This window comes from Pelodiscus sinensis, chromosome 24, assembly GCF_052426305.1.
Source record: "Pelodiscus sinensis isolate ZL-2025 chromosome 24, ASM5242630v1, whole genome shotgun sequence".
Classification (NCBI taxonomy): Eukaryota; Metazoa; Chordata; order Testudines; family Trionychidae; genus Pelodiscus; species Pelodiscus sinensis.
The window spans coordinates 6255374-6281418 of record NC_143075.1 but is presented as its reverse complement, the minus strand read 5'-3'; the positions used below and the strand labels follow the sequence as shown (position 1 = coordinate 6281418).

Below are 26045 nucleotides of genomic sequence, written 5' to 3'. Positions count from 1 at the left end.
AAGCTCTGAAAGGTTCCATGACCGTGCCCCTTCTTGAGAAAGCCCCAAGCCCAGGTCACCGCCTGAAGTGCTCATTCCCCGTTGCCACTCTTTGCTCTGTGCGTTGGTGCGCACATTGAAAGATACTATGACATTTAGAGTTCCTACTCTGTGAGGGCCAGTAGCCACCAGTGTTTGGTGGGGTTTGGAATGGGTGTCCTATGAAGAGAGATTAAAAAGACTGGGACTTTTCAGCTTAGAAAAGAGGAGAATAAGGGGGATATGATAGAGGTCTATAAAATCATGACAGGTATGGAGAAAATGAATAAAGAAAAGTTATTTACTTGTTCCCATAACATAAGAACTAGGCAGTCACCAAATTAAATTAATAGGTAGCAGGTTTAAAACAAACAAAAGGAAGTTTTTCTTCCCGCAGCGCACAGTCAACCTGTGGAACTCCTTGCCAGAGGATATTGTGATGACCAGGACTTTAACAGGGTTCAAAAAGAGGTCCATCAATACTTATTAGCCAGGATGGGCAGGGATGGTGTCCTCAGCCTCTGATTGTCAGAGGCTGGAAATGGGCGACAGGAGAGGGATCACTCGATTATCTGTTCTGTTCACTCTGTCTGGGGCATCTGGCATTGGCCACTGTCAGTAGACTGGACACTGAGCTAGATGGACCTTTGGTCTGATCCAGTCTGGCCATTCCTATGTACTTATGAGGAAAGAGTGGGGAATGAGCAGCAATGGGAAGGGAAGGTATCACCTTTGGTCAGGCAGGATCGATGTGCCGTACCTTTTTCTTAGGTGGGGACAGAGTCTCTCCTTGAGTGGCCATGGCTTGGAAAAGCCTAGCTTCTTTCTCCCATTACTATTCATTCTTGTGCCATCCCCAGTCGAAGGTGGTGGGGTTACCAGCTTGCCTAAGCTCATCACCGACCCTTTTTGGTCTGAGATTCCATGGCCAGCCGGTCAGAATTGCTCATCCTGCATGAGCTCCCATTGAGAACGGCTGGCGTGGCTGGAACGGAACATACCCCAAACATCCAGCCAAGTCATTTAGGGAGTGTCTAGACTACAGGGGTGGGGGATTTTTTCTGAAAAAAGTGGCCTTTTTTCGGAAAAACTTCCTCTGTGTCTAGACTGCTGCCACAGTCTTTCAAAAGTAAATTGAAAGAACGCGGCAGTTTTTTCGACAACGGAAAACCTCATTTTACGAGGAAGAACGCCTTTTTTCGAAAATGCTCTTTCGAAAAAAGGTGCAATGTAATGCAAACTGTGCTTTTTCGAAAGTACTGGTTGTAGTCTAGATGTAGCCCCAGATACCAACTTTTCTAAAGATCTGGCCCTGCCCAACACATTTCCTCCTAGCCATTTCCTACCTTTGTTTCTTGCATCAGTTCGGTCTGCCTTGGGATTAGCCAAGGCAAGAATTGCAGCCAAAGGACCGAGGAGGTGGAAAGCTTTCTTCTCTCCAATATGGACTAAAGGAGACTCCTTGCTTGTTCTTGAGCTGGGTCACTTAACAAGCTTAAGCTTAATTGAAGCTATGATATATGGACTCCGCAGACCTCAACAAACCTGTCTGGACTCCCAGCCCATATCATGTCTCCAGTTACACACGATCACTTTCCTCTCATCCTACCAAGAGCGGCATGTTGACCTGTCCGCTTAACCCTTTTGTTTTCCAGGGCAAGAAGCTTCCAGCCACCATTAGTGATGACGCAGAGGAAGGGGAAGTGTCTGATGAAGACAGCGCTGATGAAATTGACGACGACTGCAAGCTAATGAATGGAGATGTAAGTAAAACGGGTACAAATGTACATTGACCTGTTCCACTGGGGTGGGAGGAATGCCGAGTTCTTTGGCTTCTGAAACATGACAGTAGGTTCAGGCTCATCGGGTTCTCAGACTTTTCTGTAAGTGGGGGGAGGTGTGAAATTGAATTGGCCTGAGGATGGTGAATCTGTTTCACAGCAACTTTCAAGGCTTCAAAGTTGGATAAATCTGCACTGGGATTTGGAGAGGGGAAAACGAAGTTTTCAAACATTTTTCACCAAAATGGAACGGTCTAAATGTCTGTCTTGGAATCAAACCCTGAGGTTTCCAATTCAGGCAGAGGCACTTAGATGGGGGTGGTCTCCTAGGAAGGACTCTGGCCCGGCATGTGGGTGACCCCAGCTCAGAGCTCGGCTCTGCCTGACTCAGAGCAGAGTTGTTCATCCCACATGACTGATTCAGGCAGAGCAGGGGCATGAACCTGGCTCACCCATGCTGTAGAGTTAAGAGAGTCTCACGTTTTGTCAAAAACATTGGGACACAGTCTGCGTCCAAACCCATTGGTTTGGCTTTGACAGAACTGCCCATTCGGGTGACATTTTATTTGATCAAAACGGTTCTGACCAATTATCGTAATAAATGTTCCAGAGAGAGAGGGACCTAGTTTATTTTCCTTTCTTCTTTGCAGAGGTGCTGAGCACTGACCGCTCCAGCCACCTGCATCTGGAGCTGGAGATGCTCAGTTCTTCTGCAAATCAGGCCCACGGGTGCAGGGTCTCTGGGGGCGTGTCTACACCAGGAAATTATTTTGAAATAACTAAATTCGAAATAACTCCCAAAATAACAAAATTGAAATAGCGCTGTTTCCCGAAGAAAGCAGGAGTACAGATTTAGAAAAAAACAGCCCCTTATTTCGAAATAATGGGCTTAGTTGTGTGGACACTTTGCTTATTATGGGTTATTTCGAAATAACTCGCTAGTGTAGACCGGGGCTGTGTGTGCATGGGAGAGTGAGAAAGACATACAGTGCCTGTTTATGATTGGATTTTCAGAAATGCTGCCAACTTAATCTCTCATTCAAGTCTTTTAAGAGCTACAAGTCTGAGAACTTCTCAAAATCGATCCATGAATATACATCACACACGTTGGGGTGTATAGAATAAATGTAACAAAGATGCCCTGTGGAGGGGGGAGAGCTGTACCTATGTGTGTGTGTCTCTCTCTATATATATACTTTCTTTGTAATTCTTAAACTTGAGACTCAGAGAATAGATTGTAAAAAAAGAACTGCAGTGACTTAATCAATGAGAAACGAAAGTGTGAACCAGAGTCCAATTGCTTTTTTCTAACTTTCCTTTGTATGTGTTTAAAATAAAAATGTCGTCTTGGTACCTTGGCGGGGTTCATAAATATGAGCCCGTTTCAGTGCTTCCCATCCCATCTCAATCTGAGCCTTCTCTGGAGAATATTTTTCCCAGCTCTGTGGGCCTTTTATTAAGCACTTTTTGACATGCTGAATGCTGTGCTTAGTTGGCTTTCACTGTGTAAAAGAGGTAAAAGGAAAAGAAGTTATTCATTTCTGCTTACTTCAGCCTGAGAGCACCTTATTCATCCCCGTCCCTTTTTAGAAGCAAAATTCTTCTGACACTTAATCTTCTCGCATGCAGTGTGTATGGCATTGCAGCTTATGGAAACTTAATATAAAAGGGACAGCCGAAATCTTTAATAACATTATACATGATTGCCTTAGACGCGTGTCACATTTGCAGTCCTTTATTTTTGTCCTGTAGACTATTGCCTCCTCTCCTATTACGGGTGCAATTGTTTTTGTTTTCATTCTCTCCTTCGAGCTGTGCTAGCCTGAAAGGGGGAAAGAACCTGGAAATTCACCTTAAGGAGAAAAAATAATTTTGTTGGGTTCTGTTTCTACTGTAACACTCTTCATTTTCCCCCTTTAATTTTGAGATCTGCAATGTTTTGACACTTTGCTCCTATGGTTTCTCTCTCTCTCTCTCTCTCTGCCTGGCATTACGTTCATTCCAAGTGGAAGGTACTGTGCACCCAGGGTAGTAGTAGAGGTTAGCCTGTCGGGCTTTACACTATGTGGGATCAATCCTGTTACCAAAGAATGAACGTGTGGAGCAGGGAAGAAAAAAATTGCTTGAGGGTATTGAGGTGAAGGACAAACCAAATTGTACTACAAGTCCTACATTCACAAGAACTACAATCTGGCCCCCCTGCCTTTATGGTTGTGTGTTCGGAGCAGCTCGAGACGGACAAATTGGATAAAAGAAGGACCAATGGAGCACTCCACATCTGCAAACTTCAGCCCAAACAGAACTGAACCTTTCTACTGCCATAAGCCAGGTTCATGCAGCTTCTTGCTGTTCTCCCTCATGTTTTCCCACATACCGTTATCTTCACTCCCGGACTCACCCAGGTAGTGCCACATATCGACAGGGGAGCCGTTTCTTCATCCCTGCTGGAACTGGGAAGTTTTTTCAAGAGTCACTTCTTGCAGGATTTCTAGCCTCATTTGTTAGGGGAACACGTTCCTGGATGCTTGGTCAAAAGCAAACTTCTGTGGCTCTCCCATTGATAGCTTCTCTCAAGCCCTCTTTGACACCACTCTCGCATGAGCTTCTCTTTAAAAGGAAGATGACAAAATTAGTTTTCCTCCCTTAAACAAGCAGAGAGAGATGGAGGCTAGTAACAGAGTCATCCTTCCTTATAAAGCAAGCCTGTTTTCCTTGCTACATCTCATAGCTGGGCACATTACTTTTCATAAAAGCCCTGTAGGCGCTGCCTTGCTTACATCTTTGTCTTCATTAACTAACAATTTGTTTTAGTCTGACTTGTACCGACATCTGGGATTCCAGATTTGCTAGACCTGGCTCGCTTTAGAGGGAGGCTTTGGAAAGCATGGGAAATGACAGCTTGTTTCCTGATGGAATTAATCAGGACATTCTAAGGCCCGTTAAGCAAACACAATCTGTGCAGGGTTTTTTTTTAAACCTTCCAAAGATCTGAAGTTGTGAATCGCTCCATGTAAACGGTGTAGCTAGCAAAGAGAGCTGTGTTTCCATCTCTTTCCCCTCACACCCCTCTTCACCCCAGTTGTTCAACAGCCTGCATGGAAGAAGGGATCGGGAACATGCAATAAATGCTGCCTTTTCACCGTAGAAGTCCTCATTCTCCAGCTGCTCCCATTCCAATTGAATCCTGCCACCACAAGCTCTTACCTAGCAAACAGCTGATGGTTTTGAGCTCTTTAAATTCCCTCAGATTCAATGTGCAATAAATGCCGTGTTCTATTCAGCTGTTTGGGGTGCACAAAACTTGAACCGCCTTGAGAATGGCGAAGTGCAGTCGCTATCGTGAAACAGACCAGACTGTTTTTGTGAACAGACACTGAAAAATAGAGCCGGCACTGACTCACCTCAATACCAGCTGTTTCCAGGTCGCACATCAAGGGTTTGGTAGCAGCCTTGTTGACAAGCGGGTCTGGGTTCCATTCATCTAGAAGTTATTCTCTTTTTATTGATGTGTTCATTTATTTCTTTTGCAAAATGTTTGACTTCCATTGCATTGTGGCTTCAGGATTTTTATTTATACGTTGTCACTAAATTTCCAGTTGAGGGCTTCACATGCCTACATATCTGCTGTGAAGCACACACTGGGCACTCTTATTGTTGCGGATAACTCACAATGGTACTGTATTTCAGTGTACAAACTGAAAGGTGGCTGGCTGGGCTATTAGCATGTGGAGTGGTAGTTAACAGTCGTCTGTTAGAGCAAAGCCTCTGTCCATTTCTTTTGCCTCATCTTATTTTGCCCCCCCTTGTAGTTTGTGTCCTCTCCCATTGGCGTAATGAAGATTTCACACCATTGTGCCCTCATTGAATGACTATCTTTCATTGGTAGGCTTCCACCAATCGGAAGCGAGTAGAGAATATCGCAAAGAAGAAACTTGACTCGCTGATAAAGGAATCCAAAATCCGTGACTGTGAAGATCCAAACAATTTTACAGTCGCCACTCTGCCGCCATCTGGGAAACTCGGCCAAAAGTCAGACGTCAAGAAGGTGAAAAACTTTTTGTTTTGCTCCACCCAAAACAGAGTCAACTTTTCATTTTTATCTCTCGTCCCTTGTTGTATGTTAAACATGTTCAGAACAATAAAGATCTATATTTCCAGAGCTATGGGCTTAAAGGTAGGCTCCTAAACACACATTTAGGCTGTGTCCAGACTCCATGCCTCCGTCGACGGAGGCATGTAGATTAGCCACATCGGAAGAGGGAAATGAAGCCGCGATTAAAATAATCGCGGCTTCATTTAAATTTAAATGGCTGCCCCGATCTGCCGATCAGCTGTTTGTCGGCAGATCGGGAGAGTCTGGACGCGATGCCCCGACAAAGAAGCCTTTCTTCATCGACACAGGTAAACCTGGTTTCACGAGGCTTACCTGTGTCGATGAAGAAAGGCTTCTTTGTCGGGGCATCGCGTCCAGACTCTCCCGATCTGCCGACAAACAGCTGATCGGCAGATCGGGGCAGCCATTTAAATTTAAATGAAGCCGCGATTATTTTAATCGCGGCTTCATTTCCCTCTTCCGAGCTGGCTAATCTACATGCCTCCGTCGACGGAGGCATGGAGTCTGGACACAGCCTTAGATTCCCGCATAAGAACGGCCATACTGGGTCAGACCAAAGGTCCATCCAGCCCAGTACCCGGTCTGCCAACAGTGGCCAGTACCCGATGTCCCAGAGAGAGGGATCCCAACAGGTAATCCTCACGTGATCCCTCCCCTGTCACCCACTTCCAGACAAACAGAGGCTAGGGACACCATTCCTACCCGTCCTGGCTCATAGGCATTGATGGACCTAACCTCCATAAATCTATCTAGCTCTTTTTTGAACCCTGTTAAAGTCCTAGCATTCACCACATCCTCTGGCAAGGAGTTCCACAGCTTGACTGTGCGCTGAGTGAAGAAAAACTTCCTTTTGTTTGTTTTAAAACAAACATAGGGAAGTGAGTAGGTAGAAGGGTGGGAAAATCTTCAACTGCATCCTGTTGCAAGGCAGACAGGTCAGGTCTTAGACTTTTGGCTTACTGAGGTGCTGAGCAGGTATTGGAGCATACATAACCCCTTTATTAAATCAGGTCTCTTCTATTTAGGAGCTTGCTAGTACATTTAGAAGCCTAACTTTAGGCCCTCAGCTTTAAAAAATTCAGCCCTAAACTTCAAAGGCCACTGAATCACAAAGTGATCATTTACCGTACCCCTAATGTGGTCCATAAGAAAGAGGAGGGGATTGAGGGGCGGAGGACAAAAAGCTGATGCTTCTGATTGTTATTTATTTATGCTTAACTGTGCCCATTTTCCCTTTTTTTGGCTTATTCTGCATCTCTTGCTTTTTCCTGTGGAAAACCAATTGTCTCTGAGCAAGGTGTGTCACTGGAATAACCAGTAAGACTTTTGACTTGGATCCATTCCAGTGTGCCTTGATCTCTTCCCTTATAAATCATGTTTAAAGTATAATAGACGGCGATTGATATTTTTGTTTGTTAAAACTCCTGGCTGCGTGGGAGGCCCGACTGCCCATTTGAATCTTCATTTCACAGAATTCTTGTTCTGTGGCACTTTCTGCAGCAGACGAGACTGCGGAAAGGCTGAGAATATACCAGCTGTTGACTCCAAGTCCCACTGAAATCCCCTGTTCCCTCTCTGAGTGGCTGTTGCAGTGGCTGCTGTGTGCATGGGAGACGTCCTAGCCGGCGATGTAACAAATGTGCACCTCGTGTGGAGTACGCTGTGTTGAACCTCACCATATGCAATCGCTAAATATAGGCTGGAGTCACTCTGCGTGCACAAAAAGACATCGCATCGTGGGAATTTAAAGCCCCGGCAGCCGAAGCTTGCTCTCATCTGGAATCCACGGCAAAACTCCAGTCCGTGTTTGATTTCAGTGAGGGGGAATAATGAACCATATTAATTCACAAGGGTTGAACCCCCTCCACCTCTAAAACTGTGGTAAATTGCAAATAAGGCCAAACCTCCCCCTTTTTAAAAAAAATCAGCCGACGCTCTTAGGATCAGAAATCAGAAAGAAACCATATTGGTGCCTCAGGCATTCAAAAACCAGGTGTTTGCCCTGCCCCCTGACCCCAAGTTAAGAATTATTAAAATATATTTGAAGGATTTTCTTATTTGCCTTCAGGTTTTGAGCCTTCTATCACTCACATTGTCCAGCTTTTCTCTGCAACCATGAGATCTAAACTCTTAGCTTTTGTTACCGAAGGGAGAGTCTTGTCTAATCACATGACTCCGGGAACGGAGCCTTTACAGGCAGACTTGAAATAACATCTCAGGCGTTGGCAACACCTAGGAGTGCTAGAGAGTCCGCTTCCGTGGGATAGTTCTGTTAATGTTTGTTCTAGTGTCCTTTGTCATGCAAGAAAGTTGCATGGAAATCACTGCAATTGACTCCTCTGATTGACCCTCACGTAATTAACCATAAGGGTCCTAGGGAAATGGGGAGAAGAAATAAAAACTTCAGTGAATCTCTTTTTTCTGATTAGCGCCAGTTAATACCATGGAAGTAGCCAGGCAAGTAGAAGTGAATCATCGGGCTAGGCCTGGAATATTTGCATCCTGCATCTCCTGGAGGACCTATCAGCAGCAGGTTGAGAAATTGTTGTAATTGACAGATATTCCCCAAACAGCCTGTCTCTCTGTCTCTCTCTTTCTACCCCACCAACCCTTGGTCTCTTGCTTGTAAGTCTAGAGCAGCCTCGACACTGTGTATAGAAACCAACAGGAAGCTGAGGAGGTGATTGGGAAGTGAGTACGTAGAAGGGTGGGAAAGTACAGGCCTGGGGAATTGTGGGATGGCATTGGAGGTCTGTCAAAACTGAAGCTCTGCTGAAGCTCTGTTGCCAAGTAGACAGGTCTCAGCCTGCCCTACCCGGGCCCTAAGTTATACCACCAGCCGAGCGCGTAAGCTCCCTTGGCTCTGGGGATCTTGTGTGTGGACAGTAGGGCTGTGTCTAGACTGGCAAGATTTTCCGCAAAATCATCTGCTTTTGTGGAAAAACTTGCCAGCTGTCTACACTGGCCGCTTGAATTTCCGCAAAAGCACTGATGATCTCATGTAAGATTGTCAGTGCTTTTGCAGAAGAACTATGCTGCTCCCGTTCAGGCAAAAGTCTTTTTCCGAAAAACTTGCGCAAAAGGGCCAGTGTAGACAGCAGAGATTTCTTTTCCACAAAAAAGCCCCGATCGCGAAAATGGCGATCGGGGCTTTTTTGCCGAAAAGCGCGTCTAGATTGGCCACGGACGCTTTTCTGCAAAAAGTGCTTTTGCAGAAAAGCATCCTGCCAATCTAGACGCTCTTTTCCGAAAATGCTTTTAATGGAAAACTTTTCCATTAAAAGCATTTTCGGAAAATCATGCCAGTGTAGACGTAGCTTAGGGGTGTGTCTAGACTTCACCTCTCTGTCGACAGAGAGATGTAGATTATGCACATCGAAATTGCTAATGAAGCAGGGATTGAAATATCCGCACCTCATTAGCATAAACATGGCTGCCGCTTTTTTTCAAAACTGAGGTTTTTTGGAAAAAAAATGGCAGACTAGATGCAGATCTGTCGAAAATAAAGCCTTTTTTGACAGATCCTGTAAACCGCATTTTTTGAGGAATAAAGGCTCTTTTGAAAAAGGGTTTATTTTCGACAGATCTGCATCTAGACTGCCGTTTTTTTCGAAAAAACTCCGTTTTGAAAAATAGCAGCAGCCATGTTTATGCTAATGAGGCACGGGACATTTAAATCCCTGCTTCATTAGCAATTTCGATGTGCTTGATGTGCAGTCTAGATGTAGCTTAGGAGGATTTGGGCTAAAACTGACGTGAGAGGTCAGTGGTTGAGCAGCCAAATGCAGGGCAAGTGGAGGTGGCTGGTGTCACTAGTGTGAGTTGTGTTACTGTGGAACTGTGCGGAGATGCCCTGGGCGGCAGTTTGAGGGCCACAGCACGCTTTTGTTTGTGAACCGGGACCCCCGCCTTGTGGCTTAGACTTACAGAGCAGCTGAAGCTGCCCAGAGAACTCTGAAAACCCTCCTCTTTAAGGCAGCTCGGTGCTCAGGTCACGCTCCCTCTGGCATTTCAGCGGGGGACATTTGGTTGCAGAGAGCTCCTGTTGTTCTTTAGCAGGCTCTGTCTGTGGACCACTTCGGGGTTCCACTTCGGCACCTGCAGCTGAGTCGGTCCTTCGTCGGGATGTGAATGTCTAACTGGTTAGGGTTAACCAGCGGGGGCAGTTCCCCCTACCCGCCACAGACAGGGGCTGCTCTGGCCGGGCTGCCCCCTCTTTTAATTGGTTAACGAGTTAAGCAATATGTTTAACCAGTTAATCATTTTAATGGGATTTTACATCCCTAGGCCCTGTCATTCTGTGGCAGCACAGTTGGGCTCTGTGGCAATGACTAGGGATGTTAAATTTAGATTAATTAACTAATTGAATAGTCGATGGGATTTCCATCGACTATTCGATCAGTCTACAAGGGCGCCTCAGCCTTTGAAGTGTATAAGAGCCCTGCAGGGAAAGGAGAGCCTGCAGGGAGCACGGGGCCAGGTCTCAGAATCGCAGCAGAACTGGCACAAGTGAGACTGCTTCGCACCATTTCCGCTGTGACTCTACCTCCCCTGCCCCCTGCGGAGATGGTGCTGGGAGGAACCGGCTTTTAAGCCAGCTCCCCCAGCACCGGCTCCTGCTTCCCCGCTTGCTTCCTCTCTGTGATAGAGGCAGCAAGTTGGGGGGGAAGTGACTGCTCACAGCACGAGCCGACTATTCAATAAGCTTCTGCTTATCGGATAGTCACATAGTCTCTTACCTCCCTAGCAACGACTGCAACGAAAGTGTCCATACGTCCCAAATGGAAGACTCTTTAGCCTCGTCCTAGTTCATGCCTATGCCCCGCCCCAGAACTGCAGTAGAGTGAGCGGTCCCTGTTTGAGGCTAAAACAGCAGGGATCTGGTGGCTCCCAATCACTAGGGCAGGAAGCGCCACACACTGCTGGCACCAGAACACACGACTGGGAAAGCTGAGGGAAAGCGGGACGGGGGAGGGGGGTCCTATAAGCTGGGTAGGAGAACCATGCACAGTGCCTGTCCCTTCTGCACCCAGCGCCATCCATCCAGAGCTCCCTTTCCATGCTATCTGGCGACTGGCAGTCTCGTCTTCCGAATCCCACCGCTGCCTGAAAGCCAGTTTTGTTTCATGTAGCACACACACTTGAGTTCTTACGAGGCCCTTCCATGAAATAATTGTGTCGCTGAGCAGCAGGGGGCTCTCTGGTTTTGGAAGGGGCCTGAGCTACGTTTCAGCAGACACAACACTCGTCAAGGGAGAGAGCATTTGTCCGTTCGTGTTTTGTCATTGGGGAGGCTTCTTACGATGGTGGAGTCAGGCGCGTAATCACGGTTAATCCTGAATGATGGCGGGGAATCGGGTTGGCTGTGTGGCGCTAATTTAGCTTGGAGCGTTAATGGCACTATTTATCTTTCCCCTTCATCACAATCGATATTTTTCGGTCCACATCCACCATCACTGTTTAGCATGCACCATCCGATGCTCAGGGCTCAGTGAGGCATCAAAGCCTTTCATTTTCCTGTAATAAACCATTAATATCACTTTTCGGCTCGCTCTCCTGGGGACGCCGCCCTTGCTACGGCACCGGATAGGACGCAGGGAATGTGTTTCCCTCTGGGCAGAGGAGGGAAGGAGAGCGTGAGGGCAAGAAAGCTATGTAGTTAATTTCATTCAAAACCCCCGTTGCTATTGGGAACTTGCGTTCAGGGCTAAAAGGTAGGAAACTGCCCACAGCTATTTCTGGGCAGGAATGGGAGAAAGAGGCAGACTGGGATGAGTTTTGTCAAAGGGCTGGTATCTGGAAATAGCAATGCGCATGGCAAGTCCAATCCAGCTTTATAAAAAGGATATAAATAAAATGGTGCCAGGTTGTCTCATTAAAGAAGAAAAATGTGGAGAAAACAGTGGGTGTGAGCAACAGCCTGGCCCAGAACCGGCACATAATGGAGAAAAATGATTTGCATCGATAAATGTCATGTGCAACTTAGGCTTTGGTTTATGGGAAAGGAGGAGTGTTGCTGTGTGTGCGCACGCTTACAATCCATGCCTAGCGTTTTTATGGATGAGGCTGTTGAGAGGAATTTCTGACGCTTTGCTGGACGGCTGGAGGTTTGCTTGTAAAAGGAGGAGGGAGAAGAATGGCCTCCAGTTTTGTGTGCGGGTCAGAGCCGGGGTTGTGATGCTAATGCCGGGGGGAGATGCATTCCAGATATGGGTGTGGCCTCTTTTAGAAACCTTATATATACTCTGTGCCCCCTCCCCAGGTTGGAAATAATTGTTCTAATGGGATGGAATTGAGCTGTCCAGATTAGAAAAAAAACTAAAAGGCCAGGTCTACACTATAAGAGAAAGTCAACCTAAGGCACGCGTCTCCAGCTACAAGAATAATCGATGTGTCTTAGATCAAATTTCTGCAATGCCCCCACTGCGGGGCGGGGATTAAGGGGGAGGGGTCAATGGGAGAAACTCTCCCATTGGCTTCCCTTACTCCTTGCAACTGGGTGGAGTACCAGGCTCATGGAGGGGGGGGGGGCACCATTAGCATTTGATTTAGCAGATCCTTACTAGACCTGATAAATCAAACCCCAGGAGATTGATCTCCAGAATGTCGATCTCCCTAAGTGAAGACAAGCCTTTAGTCTTAGCCCTTTGCCTTGCTGGGATGAAGGACAGTGTTGCGGTAAGGTACTAGAATGAGACTCAGCAGATCTGGTTCAGTTCCCACCGCTTCTACAGACTCCCTGGGGGTATGTCTACACTACCACCCTAGTTCGAACTAGAGTGGTTAATGTAGGCAACTGAAGTTGCAAATGAAGCCCGGGATTTAAATATCCCGGGCTTCATTTGCATCTTGCCGGGCGCCGCCATTTTTAAAGCCCCGCTAGTTCGGACTTCGGGCTTCATTTGCAACTTCGGTTGCCTACACGTGGAACGGAGTAGGTAGTTCGGATTAGACTTCCTATTCCGAACTACCGGTACACCCCGTTCCATGAGAAGTAACGGTAGTTCGGAATAGGAAGCCTAATCCGAACTACCTACTCCGTGCCGCGTGTAGCCGCGGGCACGGAGTCCGAACTAGCGGGGCTTTAAAAATGGCGGCGCCTGGCAAGATGCAAATGAAGCCCGGGATATTTAAATCCCGGGCTTCATTTGCAACTTCGGTTGCCTACATTAACCACCCTAGTTCGAACTAGGGTGGTAGTGTAGACATACCCTAAGTGACCTGTAGCAAAGTCACTCAGATTTTGGATGTCCAGCTCCTTAGAAAATCCCAGTCTTGAAATTAAAAAAAAAAACCTGCCTCAGTTTCCCAATCTGTGGAATAGAGATGGGAACAATTCCTTTCTCCCACCTTTTGTCTTATCTATTGAGATTTCAAGCTGCTTGAAGCAGAGACTCTCTGGCCACGTGTTTGGACAATTCCTACACAATGTGGTCCTCATCTTGACTGGGACTTGCAGGTGATATTGTAATGGAAACAATAGCAAACATACCTTCTTTCTTCACTCCCACCCCTGCCAACATCACAGTGCATCTCCTGGCTCTCTCTAAATGGGGCTTTGGGGGTGAGGATGGAGTCAGTCATTTGCATAAGGTGCCTCTCCCCCGTCCACCTTCAAACAAGTCAGCATCGTTTGAGCTGTATCCCATAACCGTTGCTACCCCAAGTGATACACAGCAGTGTAGTCATATGCCAATAAAACAGGGGATGCTCATCCAAAGAACCCCATCGGAATGCTCTATTTATGGAAGGTACAATGGACCAGTGAACTCATTGCTTTTTGCACCGCTCCAGTCCTGTGTACAAAGGCGGAGAAGGGAACTACCTCTGCTTCGAAGGGCAGCTGCTGTCGGTGGCCTTGTTCCAGCAAATAATTCGGTCGCAGGATGAGGGGAAGTGCCGGGCAGACGGGCTCAGCCTGTGGAGATACAGCGGCAGTCATTTAAAGCTTCGGGCGCCGAGAGGCCTCCGCACCAATTTGCACAAATGGGATCAAGCATTACATAATGCTAAATAACTATCTCCTGTCAGCTAGGAACCGCGTTCCAGCAGAGGACTCTTCCCGTGTTAATATTTTGGGGGTGTTGCTTTGCAGGAGGCAGCGTCGCATCCAATCAGTGCCAACCTCCTCTTCCCCTTTCTTGGCAGCGGAAAATAAAGCTGTTCCGATGTGGAGTAATGGCTTTCCGTACCCCTGGGACGGCACGTTTAATCCGCTCTCTATCTCCAATTTTCACTGCATTAGGGGTTGAATATGATCTTGCATATTCAACACATCCCTGTGCCAGGAAAACTCTGTGCTCGGCAGAGGAGCAAGGAAAAGGAGAGACGTGCTCCAGACTCGGACCTGGGATTTGCATCTTGGCTGCCCTACGGGGTCGGACAGCTCCCTCAGCTGGCTGTGACTCCCAGGAGACCAGACCACAGCACGGACACAGGAAGTGTGAAATGGGCTGGAAATTCTGAGGGGGCATTTTCTGTCTGAAAACGCCACTTTGCCAGCAGTGAAAAGCGTTTCATGAAGATAGTTCGCTTTCAATGACGTTTTGGCCAAGCCCAGGTAGGATTTCACGGGAGCTTTGCCTGGCTTCCCCGCCTGCTCAGTGGCCTGGCTGCTTCACCGCCTGGCTGGTGGCATGCCAAGGAGCTGAAAGCCCTGCTCCCGGGTTCACAACTCCCCCCCAATCTGCACTCACAAAGGGTGAGGAGCAGCATGCCAGGCAGACTCCCCTGGTGCCAGGCTCCAATTCCATTCACGGAGAACGTCTGCATTTTGGGGGTTTGGCCTGATTTGGAACGAAGCCCAATTGTAACATATGAGAATCTTCCATGCAAGAGAATAACGCTTTATCCAGCCCTGACGGGACACTTTGGAGACAGGAGCACAAAGGGGCTGATAGTATGAAGTGGCAACAAAGCCCTGAGTATAATTTATCTATTGCAGCTGCAACTGAACATCAGGTGGAAATTGGTATTGAATGGACTGTGTCAACCCGAGGCCACTGGCAGTAATGAAGCTACAGGATAATCTATCACTGCTAAAGCTGAGCTGCTTCTCTTGCTCTGCAAAGTGATTGTTTCTGCCCTGAGACTGTACACTCTAAACAGACAAGACACCGAGAGGCAGGATTCTTCTCCTCATTGAAAGATGGGGAAACTGAGGCGGGGGGGGGGGGGAAATCGGGTTATTTTTTTCCCAAGGTCACACAGTGGGTTGGTGACAGATCTGGGAAATGAGTTCAATTTAACCCCAATACCATCCTTCCTCTCTGGATCCTTTTGATAGAACTGAGTAGGATTGAGATCCCCATCCAAAGGCCCCTCCACCTTTGAGATCTTTCCAAATTTAATCTTCACCTGGAGGCTCTTGTCTCTGAGGAAGAAATTTCTAACTCTGTTAAATCTAATTGATGAATGAAGGGAAGAAGGTCCCATTTCTTTCCTCCTACATCCCTGTCCAAGAACATGCCTATGAAATGACTCATTTAATCTGATATAAGAAACACTGGTCTAGAGACCTTCAAGGGCATGAAAAGCAGGTTCCTCACACCCTACTGATGTCCTGGCTTGGTCATTATGATCTTAATGGTAAATGACTTGTTTGGCTTTTATTTAACATTTTGCACCCCTGCTCTTCAGAGGCATTTATCTCACTCTAGGATTTGTAGGTCAGGCTTATTTAGCTTCTTTATTTTAAGGCCACTGATCCCTGGTCTACACTAGGGAGTTATTTTGAAATAACTCCCCTTATTTCAAAATAACAAGCGGAGTGTCCACTTTACTAAGCCCATTGTTTCAAAATAAGGGGCTGGTTATTTCAAAATAATAACTCAGCTTTCCACAAGGAATGCCGCTTATTTTGGAATGGTTATTTTGAAATATCGGTAGTGTGGACGCTCCAGTGCCGCTATTTCGAAATAACTACTCCCCAGAGTCATTCAAAGTAATTACTCCCCCGTGCTTCCTGGGGCTCTGAGTCAAGGTAGCGTGTCCACATTAAGGGGGTCTGCCTCAGACTAATTTCAAGGCTTTTTTGTAGTGTGGACATGCTCTTTCGAAATAGAAGCTTCAGGGGGTAGCCGAGTTAATCTGTACAGGATAAACTTAAAAAACAACAAAAGGTCTGGTAGCACTTTATAGACTAACAAAACATGTAGATGGTATCATGAGCTTTCGTGTGCACAGCCCACTTCTTCAGATGACTGGAGTTATGAGTTTAGGATGTGCAGACCCAAAATAAATAGAAGAGAAGGGGGGGGGGGAGGAAAAAGAGAAGGGCATGGGAAACAAGGAGCAGAGGGAATGAAAATATCAAAGGGAAAAACAAGAAGGCAGAGCTGGGGCCCATAAACACCCGAAGATTGGATAGTTAAAAGGAAGCAGATAAGGATCAAAGGGAACTAACACAAGAATCCACACAGAGCTGTTGGTACCTTCACTGGTAATGTCCCAGCCATCCATTGTTTTGTTAGTCTATAAAGTGCTACCAGACCTTTTGTTGTCTTTCGAAATAGTTATTTCAGGAGTTATTATTTCAAACTAGGTTCTTTTGAAATAATTTCCAAGTGTAGCCATGCCCTGAGGTATTTCTGAGCCTCTTTGTATTTCACTTCTCTAGTGAGGTTTCAAGTCTGGCAATGGCTACAGGTTGGACTCGAGCTCTAGGCTGTTCTATAAGACCCAGGCATATTCTGGTGAGCTGTCGCTCTGGGAATTAAGAGAGGAGGGACTTCCACAGAACCTGGTAGGAAATGCCAAAAAGCAAAAATTCTCCATCTAGGGATGGGCAAGGCAGTGCAGATTAACCCTGGTCAACCCTTCACCTGAAGCATGGGCTTCTCTGTCTCCCTGTCCCCTCCGTGCTCTCCCCCTGCCCTTTCTAGCATCCTGTGGAAATGGAAGAGCTGAAACACTGAGAGAGAGAGGCCAAAGTTGAAATATCTTTTCTGGTGAATGTTCTGTTCTGATAAAGGCACACCCATGGAATAGTTTTATAGAGATAATTTTGGAAATACAGAGGAGAATATTGTGGGCGAGGGTGGATAAGCTGTGAAATTCTTGAGCCTCAAGAGTATGTAAGTATGTACTGGCAGTGGATTCTACAGCTAACTCAAAGCTCTGGAGAGAGAGTTTATTTCCTTGCCTATCCGTTTTAACCTTGCTGCCTCTGCATGTTGTTGGATGTCCCCTAGTGCCTGTGTTATGGGGAAGGTACACAGAAGCATCATCTCTACCCTTCACTGCCATTCATTCTCGCATAGACCTCGCTCGCTTAAGTCTCAAGCGTTGGGATGAAGATCCAGATGTTTTGGATTCTTCAGTCACAGCTCTGAACCTGTGGGGTTTGCCTCTCACCCTGCACTTGTGAGAAGACATTGTGTGAGGGACCCATGGCTTCAGACTCGTCCACCTCGTTCGGTCCTGACTGGTTCTTTTTGACAAAGACGAGAGAATTATTCCACTGAGATTGCGACAGTACAAGGGGCGCAAGCAGATGCCATGTTGGCTTGAAGGTTCTGCCCTGACATGACGTTGTCGGGGGATTTGAAAACCTTTAACAGACCTTGTGTGTAACCTCTGATGCTTCCTGACAGAGCAGTGTTTGGAGGGGGGGGGCACTTTTAAAGTCAGGGGAGGGGGCTCACAGATCCTATGTTTTGTGGGCTTCTTACAATTTCCAAGACCTCTTCCCCTGGCATAGAACAATTCTCCTGTTCCTGGAAACATGGCAGTTTGCAGGAGCACTCTAATGACACTCCTACAAAGACTCTAAATAATTATGACTGGAGCTGGGTGAACCTTTTTTTTCAAAAATGCAAATAGGATGCCACTAAAACCCGTAGTAAATTCGTACCGATTCTTCCAAAGCGTTGCGGTCGAAACAAATCCTGAAAAAAGTCTAAAATCATCTAAATAGGTCATTTCAACATGTTCTAAACAAAATCTTTCAATTTGGGGTTCAAACTTCTTTTTTTATTTCAGCATTTCTCTTAATTTTATTTAAAAAAAATGAAAAGTATCTATAAATGGTTGAAATCACACTGAAACGTTTCGGTTTTGACCCAAAGTGATTTTTTTAATTGCTGAAAATTTGGGAGATAAATGTTCCTTTTGGTTCAACCCTAAACTGACTTTTTTATTGTTTTGGGAATTGCCAGTGAACCCAAATACTGTTATTCATCCACTGTCACCAGGTACGTGGGTTAGTTCCCTTATTGCTCACCCAGGGGCACTGTTGAGCTCCTGGTGCCAAACCCCACGTCTTCTGCCACACAGATACGGCTATACCCCAAAGCCCCTCTTCCCTGGGCGGTACAGCCCCCCGGCCTTCGCCAGGGCAATATGGCCTAGCGGCCGGAGTCTCTCGGAACAGCCCCCTTCAACAGGGCAGTGCGGCCTAGCAGCCAGAGTCTCTAGCAACACCACCCTCCACCCTTCACCAGGGCAGTGTGGCCTAGTGACCAAATCATTAGTCCAGGTGTAGTGTCCCCCTTGAGGGGATAATGAGGTGGGGTAGGGGGACCCAGGCCCTCCCTCTCCACCAGGTCCCAGCCCAGGGCCCTGTCAGTGGTGAGCGGGTCCCATCACTAGCTCAGTGGGAAGTCCGCCCGAAACATTCCAAGCTCTCGGGGACTCCAGTTCCCCACCCTGGGCTACTTCCTACCCTGTCCCGGATTGCTGGCGCCTTCCCCATCTGTCTTCCGAGGCCCTTCCGTGTCCGGTCTCTTCAGCGGCATCTGTTTGCTGCTCCTCCTCCGGGCTGGACGCCTCCCTGGCCGGTCCCGCTGCCTGGCCTCCCAGTCAGGTCTCTCAGGCGGCTCCCCTGCAGGAGCTCAGGCAATACATCCTTCCTCCTCAGCAGCTGTCCCAGACTGAGCCTCCCTCCAAGCTTTTATACCTGGGCTGCAGTCTGAGCATGCCCAGCAGGGCTGTAGGGGCAGAGCCTTTTCAGCCAGGTGAGCCTGAATAGGCTGAGCTTTCCCAGTGTGGGGCTGGTCTTCCCCATCACATCCACTTTAACAGCTCAGAACGCCACACCGAGCAGCAGAATTTGAGCTTGGGCTCTAGAATTTTCAGTTGCTTTTTATTCAGATTTGGCCCCTTGCTCTTGGCGAGGTCCGACCACTATTGCGTTGTCAGCTGTCTGCAGTTTGTATAACATGGTTAAACAGCCTGTCTCCATGTGCACTGAACACACGAGCATTTATTTTAACAACATTCACACCTGCTCTGACAGATTGTCAGGAATCAACTATTTATAAAAAAGGCCGCCTTGTGATATGCTTTTATAAGTTATTAAAGAGACCTTAATAAATATTTTATAACTAAAAATAACCATTTTAAAAGCGCTTTTTTAATTTTCAGGAAGAGAACCATTTAAGTCATTCATCCCCCAAATTCGCCCATGTATATAGGACAAACGTTCTCTCTGTTCTTACAATGAAGTAGACGTGTGTTGAGGGAGGTCGTGTCTGATTGCTTCTGAGAGAGGAGAGAGATTCTTGATGGTGATGGGGGTCAGACCTGAGAGATGCTATCTCAGGAATTAGATCCCTTTTTTCTTTGCAATGGTATGGTAGCTCTGTTGATCCCAGGGTATTAGAGGCGTAGAGCAGGTGACGTCATATCTTTTACTGGAGCAACTTCTGCTGCTGGAAGAGACAAGCTTTCAAGCTACAAAGGGTGTTAATGGGCCACTTCACCGTGAACGGTGCCTTGAAATATGGGTTCATTACCTATGCTAAATAATCTGTTCCACTTTGGGCACAAGCTTGGGTGGGCTGGAGACACTTCCTCAGATGCATGGAGTGGAAACTTCACGCATCTGACAAAGTGGGCTCCAGCCAATGAAAGCTGATGCCCAAAGTAATCCATCCATCTTTATGGTACCACAGGACTCCTAGTTGTTTTTGCTGAAAGAGACTAACACAGAGACCCCTCTGAACCCCCTTTTGATACTTCGAGTCCCTCTCCCAGCCAAAGAAGAGCTCTGTGTATCTCAAAAGCTTCTTGCGCTCACCCACAGAAGTTGGCCCCATAAGAACATACCTCCTACACCTAGACCTATTTTCTTCACCCATATTTTTTAAAAATATGGTCCCCCCGCCCTGTACACACACCTCATCCTTAATACTATCAATGACCGTTGAGTGGGTAGCATAGCTTTCTGTGTGGGGGACCATTGCCCTCTAGAGGAACAAAGCTTTCTTAGCTTGGAAAATTAAGTGCTGTATGAAGCGTGAGGATATTCTAATCCTTCCTGAGGGAGCTATCCTGCCAATTTGAATAGAAAATAGCTGTTCTGGCGGGGGAGAGGGGTGGTTGAAGACGCCCAAATAATTCTCTCCATGCTATCGAATTCTCTGAGTGTACAATTGAAATGTTATATTTGTTTGTATAGTACTAGATCAACGCTCTTGGCTTCATCACTGTTCAGCGCTGCAGGATTTTTCCATGCACCCTGAAGCCCTTTAGATACATTCAGTTGGTTTGCAGGGCACCCTGGTGTTCTTTAGGTGATCCAGTGACGTTTATCTCCTCTCTGTTTTGGAGAGCTGCTTGGGTGGCATTGCGCTGAATATGAAAGTGCTTTGGTGACCACTGCAGATGGGTCTCATGCTCAGTGGCTTTAGGTTTGAACTGGTATATGCCAGTTTTTCACTCGTGAAATACAGATGCCTCTGAACCAGCAAATGTTGGTTAAGTCAAAATAGTTCCTACCTGTCACTGTCTTTTCCTTTGGTCCTCATCTCGACTCACTGCTGGGTTTGTTCCCGTGATCGTTGCTGCACGAGAAAGACCCTTTAACAGTGGGGGTGGGTGTATCCGGAGCAGCAAACTATGTGATGGAAATAACAGAATGAAGCAAAGACTATGGAATAGTGTCAAATTCAGTTTTGTGATGTAACATATAAGAACCAAAATGAAATCCCCTAAGGTATATTCTCCCTCTTTCAGCTTCAGGATATTAATTTTCTGTCATCATTGGCCAAAGATATGACAGCAATCCTGTTTATACTATCAAACTCTACTTTTTCCTGCTTGTGCTGTTTGGTGTCTTTCTGCCTGCCCCCAAAGATAGGAGAGAGGCTGATCTCGGGTGATTACAAATCCAGAGGTACTCTCCTGGATTGTTCTACTTTGACAAGATTTGCTTCTGGCTGAGAATACTAAGAAAATAGAAAGGAAAAGCATGTTTCCCTCTGCTGTAATGTTTTGACATGGGTCTTTGTAGGTACTTTACATTGTTTATGTAAAAGCTATTTAATGAAGAAAAATGTCTTGCCTGTCCATTTAGAGGTCTCTTTCTGTTTTTTAATGATGAGATATTTTATTAGCAATTGTTCTGGCGAATGCTTTGATCAAGGAGAATAATATCTCATTGCACATGAATAATGGAACATGGCAGGCTCTGGAAATGTAAATTGGGACTATGGAGGAAAAGGTGTTTAGCGATCTATTTTGTTGGATTTGAGCAGCTTTCTAAATAAATTGTTTATTAATGACTTCAGCTTGCATAGCTGAATGCACACAGTTAATGATGATGCCAGGTGAGCAGCATTGTTGGAGACCCAGGGCTTTTCTGTCTCCAGAGCAGAGCAACCGAAGCGTGAAATATACATGGGCGACTTTTTTTTTTCTTTTGAGCAAACAGAATTTGTTTTCCATTCTAGAATAAAGTGCATTTAAAACTGTGGGCTTTTTTATGCGAGAGGAAAAAAGTGCCTATCCTATGATTTCACATATTTTAATATTGTAATAACAGTTATTTATAAAAATATGCTCAGCCCACTGACTAAAATGCATGAACTTGAAACAGTGCCACTTTAGAGCTTATAATTAGCCATAAAGGGCTTAGGGGAGGGTGTTGCCTGCAAATTAGAAATGTTCTAGACAGGTTACTTAGCAAGCATCTTGGATCTAAAGATAAGTTAGACTTAGGAACAGAAATCTGCTTCCCATGACTCACCGCTGCTTGAGTTTGTGCATATTTTTAATCCACGATGGTTTTGTAGTGTATTGTGGAGTGTAGTCTGTGGTCCCTTCCATTACTACATAGTCCAAGTTGGGACTTGGCAAGTCTCTGTAGACAGAATAGGGTCTGTGGAGCCAATCAGAGAGACAGAGAACCCCAGGGTTTTGTCTCCATCCAGTGGTCTCAGGCCATGTCTTCACTAGATGAAAGATTGATACTGCCATGATCGATATTCTGGAGCTCGATTTAGCTTGTCTAGTTAAGACTCAGTAAATCAAATTCAGAGGGCACCCCCCAATACTTTTGCTCCTGCGTTTGCTCCCCATGGCCTCCTACTGTGGGGACGATGGAGAAAGTCGAATCAGGGTACGTCAACTCCAGCTACGTAATGAACATAACTGGAGTTGCGTATCTTGAGTCAACGTCCCCTTTTATGACTTCAGTGATTAACCTTCCTTTTGAGTCATCAGATTGTTTTCCTTACTGTGAGATATCATCCCATTACGCATCCTAGCAATAATATAGCCACTCAGACAATAAACAGGATTGCTTGACCAGATCCTGTTAATCCTAAAGAGGAGACGGGGCAGCTATAGTGAGAGAAGTCAGTCCCAGCAGAGTCAGCCATGCAGAACTGTGGCTGCAAAACAGTCAAATATTAATGCATGGCATGTTGTGCTTTTGCCCCAATGGATGATGTAATGAAGTTATCAGAGACTGGTGCACGGGGATTTCTGTGATTCTTGTGAAAGCGCAATGTGACTATGACAGCAGAACAGAGCAGTGAAGACTGCTGGCTTCAGAGGTCTTGCGTTGAACTGGTGGGGGAGGTGTTGGTCTCCAGCTGAGCAAAGCTGAGGTTTTAAGGTGGCTTTTTCAAACTTCCGGCTGTATGTCCACCTGCTGCCCTCTCTCAGTCTCAATCTCTCTTGCTCTCTTGTTGCTGCAGAACAAACTTGAAGATGATGTGGCGTCTGGGGAAGACGCAAGCACCAACAAACGGTACAGCCGATCGCTGATGGGCAGCTTTTCCAAGCGCAAGGTTAGTCTCCCAGCAGATAACTTGCAGTGGGTTGCAGGAGAAGCACGGGACTCCCAGATGTGGCTTTGTGTGTGTGCACCTGCAAGAGAGAGAGAAATACGAAGAAACAGCACACACCATCTGACACGTCCCAGCCCCCAGGTCCCTAGTGGCCAAGCAGGCAGGGTGCCCAGTTGCCGTTATTCTTAACAACTTGCATTAGTTCACGCCGAGTGCTGACAGCTGTCCGAGATCCCACCTGGAAAGTAGCTAGGTTCATTTAAACGCTGAGGGTAGGTCTACACTACCACCCTAGTTCGAACTAGGGTGGTAATGTAGGCAACTGGAGTTGCAAATGAAGCCCAGGATTTGAATTTCCCGGGCTTCATTTGCATCTCTCCGGGTGCCGCCATTTTTAAATGCCCGCTAGTGCGGACTCCGTGCCACGCGGCTACACACGGCACGGACTAGGTAGTTCGGACAAGGCTTCCTAGTCCAAACTACCGTTACACGAGGAGCACTCGGGCTCCACTCTGGAGCACTCGGGCTCACATGACTAAATCCATCTTCATTTTTCACACCTGCCCCCCTTAGACATTTACCTGATGCCCCAATGAAACTTAACCCCCTTCTGAAGAATGAGGCCTGGCTGGTCCCATGGTTTTGTTTCCTTTCTGCAGAAAAAGGGGAGCAAATTGAAAAAAGCATCCAGCTTGGAAGAAGGGGAAGATGACCAAGATTGTCAAGGAAACTTAGCCCGGGGCTCGGTGCACTACAGCAGGTTGGTAAGAAGGAGCCCTGGCAATGCAGTGCTCGGCAGAGGTGGGGCCACAAGTGTAACAGGTTTGGGAGCAATGGTAATGTGAGGGGATGCTCATGTATGGGAAGCCCCAAAATGTTTGTGACTCCATCATTGGATTTGTCACCCGATGTGGCTCTTCCTAATTGGTCAGGCCAGGTCTACACTAAGGGGATAAGTTCGAATCAAGATACTCAACCCCAGCTACGTTAATTGTGTAGCTGGGGTCGACGTTCTTTAATTTGAACTTTGGTACCATCCCCACAGTGTGAGGTCGATGGGAGAAATGGTCCCGTCAACTTCCCTTACTCCTCATGAGGATTAGGAGTTCCAGTGCAGATGGGGGCACCATCAGCATTTGATTAGTGGGTCCTTACTAGACCCACTAAATCAAACTCCAGAAGATTGATCTTCGGAGCATCAATCCGCGAGTAAGTATAGAGCTGGCCTCATTGGATGACTGAGCCAAACATGCTGCTCAGATGTGGTTTGAGGTTTCACTACTTCACCTGGCTCTATTGTGAAGATGTCTTGTGTAGCATTTTAGCCATGGGAGCCCCATGGCTGTTTAATTTGTTAAACGGGCGTGCAAAGAAAGAGTCAAAGTGTTGCTTTGATTTTTGCTTTTGAAAATCACCTCATCAAAACACCAGATGCCAAAAATGTTGATGAGATTCTGACCGGTTTTAACACTGGATGCAAGAGGTCAGGTGGAGATCGGGTTGGGATGCTCTGGAGAGATTCACTGAGGTTACCAGGAGAGCTGAAAAGAGGGCATAAAATGCGTGTTTGGGGGGGGTGGGAAAGGCCAGTGGAGCAGCCAGCAGAATTGTCAGAGCGCTCCATGCCAAGACCATAAACCCACTCAGCACACCCTGGAGTTAGCCTAAAGCTAGTGGGAAGGAGGAGGGCACCAAATTCTTTAGTATTAAAACATACGTCCTTTAAGGAGTAGCAACATCAAAGCAGTTGGAGGTGAAAAACTCCTGTTAAAGAGCAAGCCCACAATTCCCAATTCCTGTCTAGCAGCACAGACTGCCTGCAACACACCAGACCTTAATGTATCATCCCAAGGCAGCAGCTCAGGTCTTTTCTTTGCCGTTAACATACGAGAAAATGAGGCTCTTTGGTCCCCATTTTAAAAGCTATCAAGGCATTGCTGTGCTCAGTGTTGGGATGTCTGCGTCTCTCTCCCAAAGAGAGTTAGATGCTCAGAACCAAAAGTCCCTTTTCAGTCTTTTCTACCAACTTCCCAGAGACAGTTCAATCAGAAACCTGGACTTTTACAGAGAGTTGTCACACATTGGCCCTCCAACACTCTCAGTGGGAGAGACTCCTCTCAGAGTTTCTGTACCTGACTAGTTATTTAAAAAATTAAAGTTTCTGTTTAAAAATAGATAAAATTGCCTCTTGGTCAGTTTATGGGAAACCGTTTGTTTTATTCACCCAGGATAAGCAGACAGAAGAAAACAATGAAGCTTTCCCGGGCTCTCTCTGACCTGGTGAAGTATACCAAGTCTGTTGGGATCCATGATGTTGAAACTGAAAGTAGGTTGAATTAAGTGTTTGCTAAAAACTAACTGCGATGCGATGAGCTGGAAAACTGGCCTGGAAGGTTTATGTTCCTGCACCTGATTTATATGATAAACACTTGATTCCAAGAGGAATTTGACAGCAATAAATCTGTGTCATTTCCAAGCGGCCAGACACCTTTTGTTTTGACTTGGGGTCTGCAGTGCGAATGCGATTTATGGAGCAGCTTCATTACCAGTGGATTACAATAACCACTTCCTGTAGTAACCCCTAGGCGGCTGCCAGTTGCTATAAAGGCTGCCAGACTCCAGTTTACACTTTAAGGTGCAGGAAAACTTGGAAGGACATGTATGCTGCTCCCACTTAGAATGCATGGTGTTTGGAGAGGAACAGCTCCATGAGAAATTTTAATCTTCATTACCAAGCAACAGGAAATGCTCCAGAACTTTGGCTAAGTAGCTGAAAGTTCAGGTGCTCCTTCAAACGAGTTGATTCTGCAGAATGAAACTGCTGGGAGATTTTAGCCCTCCTTCTCTGTTTTCTGCACTGGATCCTGAGCAGAATCGGGAAGTCCAAATGCCATCGGTGGCTGTGAGAAATATAGAGGGATTAGGGCGGGGGGGGGGAACCTTTTTTGGGTTGGGGGCCACTGCCCCACAAAAAAGTCAGTTGGAGGCCGCACATAAGTGAGAAGCAACCAATCCGTCACTAACATGGCCCTGGAAGGGGGAGCCCCGAGCTTCAGGGGCTGGATCAAGGCAAGCTGGGGGCCGCATCCAGCCCCCGGGCCTTAGTTTTCCCAC

General features: G+C 46.6%; 1 protein-coding gene across 1 annotated transcript in view; it reads left to right on the top strand.

The window, feature by feature from the left end:
• Positions 1-26045, top strand: part of PLCH2 (phospholipase C eta 2) — a 390924-nt gene that overhangs the window by 325620 nt on the left and 39259 nt on the right. Inside the window, exons 11-15 of the mRNA XM_089773036.1 lie at positions 1674-1781; positions 5686-5844; positions 22839-22931; positions 23591-23691; positions 25160-25257. Of these exons, the coding sequence (XP_089629162.1) occupies positions 1674-1781; positions 5686-5844; positions 22839-22931; positions 23591-23691; positions 25160-25257 (559 nt within the window). The remainder of the gene's footprint in view (positions 1-1673; positions 1782-5685; positions 5845-22838; positions 22932-23590; positions 23692-25159; positions 25258-26045) is intronic.